This window comes from Cyprinodon variegatus, unplaced genomic scaffold, assembly GCF_000732505.1.
Source record: "Cyprinodon variegatus isolate N-32 unplaced genomic scaffold, C_variegatus-1.0 Scaffold467, whole genome shotgun sequence".
NCBI lineage: Eukaryota > Metazoa > Chordata > Actinopteri > Cyprinodontiformes > Cyprinodontidae > Cyprinodon > Cyprinodon variegatus.
The window spans coordinates 663,528-665,608 of record NW_015150920.1 but is presented as its reverse complement, the minus strand read 5'-3'; the positions used below and the strand labels follow the sequence as shown (position 1 = coordinate 665,608).

At 48.4% G+C, this 2,081-nt stretch overlaps 1 protein-coding gene across 1 annotated transcript in view; it reads right to left on the bottom strand.

Moving 5' to 3' along the window:
* The window catches only part of cspp1 (centrosome and spindle pole associated protein 1), a 29,265-nt gene that overhangs the window by 13,579 nt on the left and 13,605 nt on the right, over positions 1-2,081 (bottom strand). The window contains exons 12-13 of the mRNA XM_015389598.1: positions 838-985; positions 594-758 (exon numbers count right to left, since the gene is read on the bottom strand). Of these exons, the coding sequence (XP_015245084.1) occupies positions 594-758; positions 838-985 (313 nt within the window). The remainder of the gene's footprint in view (positions 1-593; positions 759-837; positions 986-2,081) is intronic.

Sequence of the window (2,081 nt, the reverse complement as noted above, 5' to 3'; positions counted from 1 at the left end):
GCAGCAGAACCGTTGCATCAGTGGGTTTAAAGGATACAAACAGCTGGATGTCATCTGCATACATGCAGAAAATGTCCAACTAGTAAAGGCTGGTGAAAGAGACCAGACAGAGACCAGGGCTATCATTGGATTTAGGTGAAGGATGCTATCCAGACACATAAGCTCCTGAATGTTATTGACGCCGCCCTTTTTTGTTCGTGTATTTCCAACCTTGAGAACTGTAGTATCATGGACGGCCAAAAGGAGGCGGGTATCCGTGCTAGCGTGATGTATAAAAAGCTCGGCCCGTTATCGGCATGGATAGGCTTCGGAGGGCTAGTGGAAATGTGGCATAAGGAGGAGTTGTTGCTACGAGTCATGGACTCCTAACCTTCGTCTGGGTTTCCTCAGAAAGAAAACCTTTTACCCTGATTGCTCTATTTGAACAGACATGATCAGGCGTAGACCTAGAGCAGAGGGATCAGAATCGGCTGTGTTTGATGCTCTGTGGACAGAACCCAGAAGTTCTGTTCAACCTGTCGTCTGTTTTTCTCAGTGTTCTTTATTCCCTTGTTTAAAGGTAGCTAAGCACAGACAGGAAGGAGGATGGTTACCAGGAAGCCTGTCAGCTGTGTCGTAGCTGCTGCTCTCTGGAGGCCTCTCGGCGGGCGGGGGCGGCTCAGTCCGGTGTGTCGCAGCAGCAGCTGTGGCTCTCCTCTGCCACAGCTCTGGGTTGCTGTAAGCCTCCTCGTTCAGCTTGTGCATCTGGTTGAGGTCAGCTAGGCGGATGGAAACCACCACCATGATCAATGAGAGTCCCTGATTTTTGGATGAAAAAACAAAAAGACCAGAACCTACCGATGAGATTCCCCCTGCTGTCCCTCAGCGGGGCTCCGCCTCCCCCCCTTCCCCAGGGGTCATGGTCCTTCATCTCAGCCTCCAGCTGGGCCTCCAGGTGCTCCCTCTCCTCCCGCTCCCGACGCCGGCGCTCCTGCTGCTCCTGGATCTACGACAGAGCACGGTTTAGTAACACAAGGTGACAAAGGATGGCTTCCTGTCAGCTGACTATAGAAATGAGGTCTGCATGTGGGGAAAAGGCCCGAGTGGCTGAAATAATCTGAGTTTGGCTTCATCCTTAAAACCCGCCACACCTAAACAAATCTCTCCAGCTCTGCCACAGAAACGCCTGGAAGTTCACATCACATAAAGAAAGGCTCATTTTGTACCAGATGGTGTGAGAGTGGGCGGGACTTCCAGGACCACACGCCTCACCCAGAATCCAGGGAACAATCCTCTGCAGGTTGTAGCAGAAGTAGAGACAAACTGATATGGTATCAATATCAGTAAAGATGGGGAAAGAAGCGCGCAAATAACAGCACTGAAGCAGGAGAGCACAGGCAGTGGAGAAAAGTTTACCAGAGTCGAGCGTGCAGCAGGCTCGTATAGAGGGAAGGGGAAAGAGTTTTAACACTACACATCTGTGTCACTATGCACAGGTCATTGGCATAAAATGCCATAGAATCCAAACATCCCAATCAGGATTCTGAATATGAGAAGAATGTGACACGGAGAGGAAACTGAAACCTAATGTGCCCACTTGGTACTTTTGTTAATCCATAATTCACAATACCTTGAGTTTAAAATTATTATTAACCAAAAATGTTTATTCAATTTCGGCAAAGAATTTTCCTCTCGATGCATCCGTAATGTTTTTAAGAAATGTACCTCCTTAATCACACATATCTGCAATAGGCGCCATGAAGACGTGAACCCAGCACCCTACAGACATCCAGACAGACTCAGCCTTAGTGTTTGGACGCAGCTGAACACATGCGCTGCCGCCCCTCCAGCAGACAGAGAGAGCAACCTTTGAAGGCAGGGGTGGAATGTCCTGGTTCAGAAGGCTTCCTAAACAGTATGTCTAATGAACTGATTTTTCTGAGGCGTCTCTATTTTTTTAAAGAGACATGTCTCCTAACATTTGCATAAGCATCTGTAGTAGCTGCTGGGTAATATTAACTGAGAGCTGCTGTGCGTTTCTCCTCCAACCACGTAGCTACTTTGTACGCAGTGAAATGCAACAGCAAATCAGATGTCTCAAA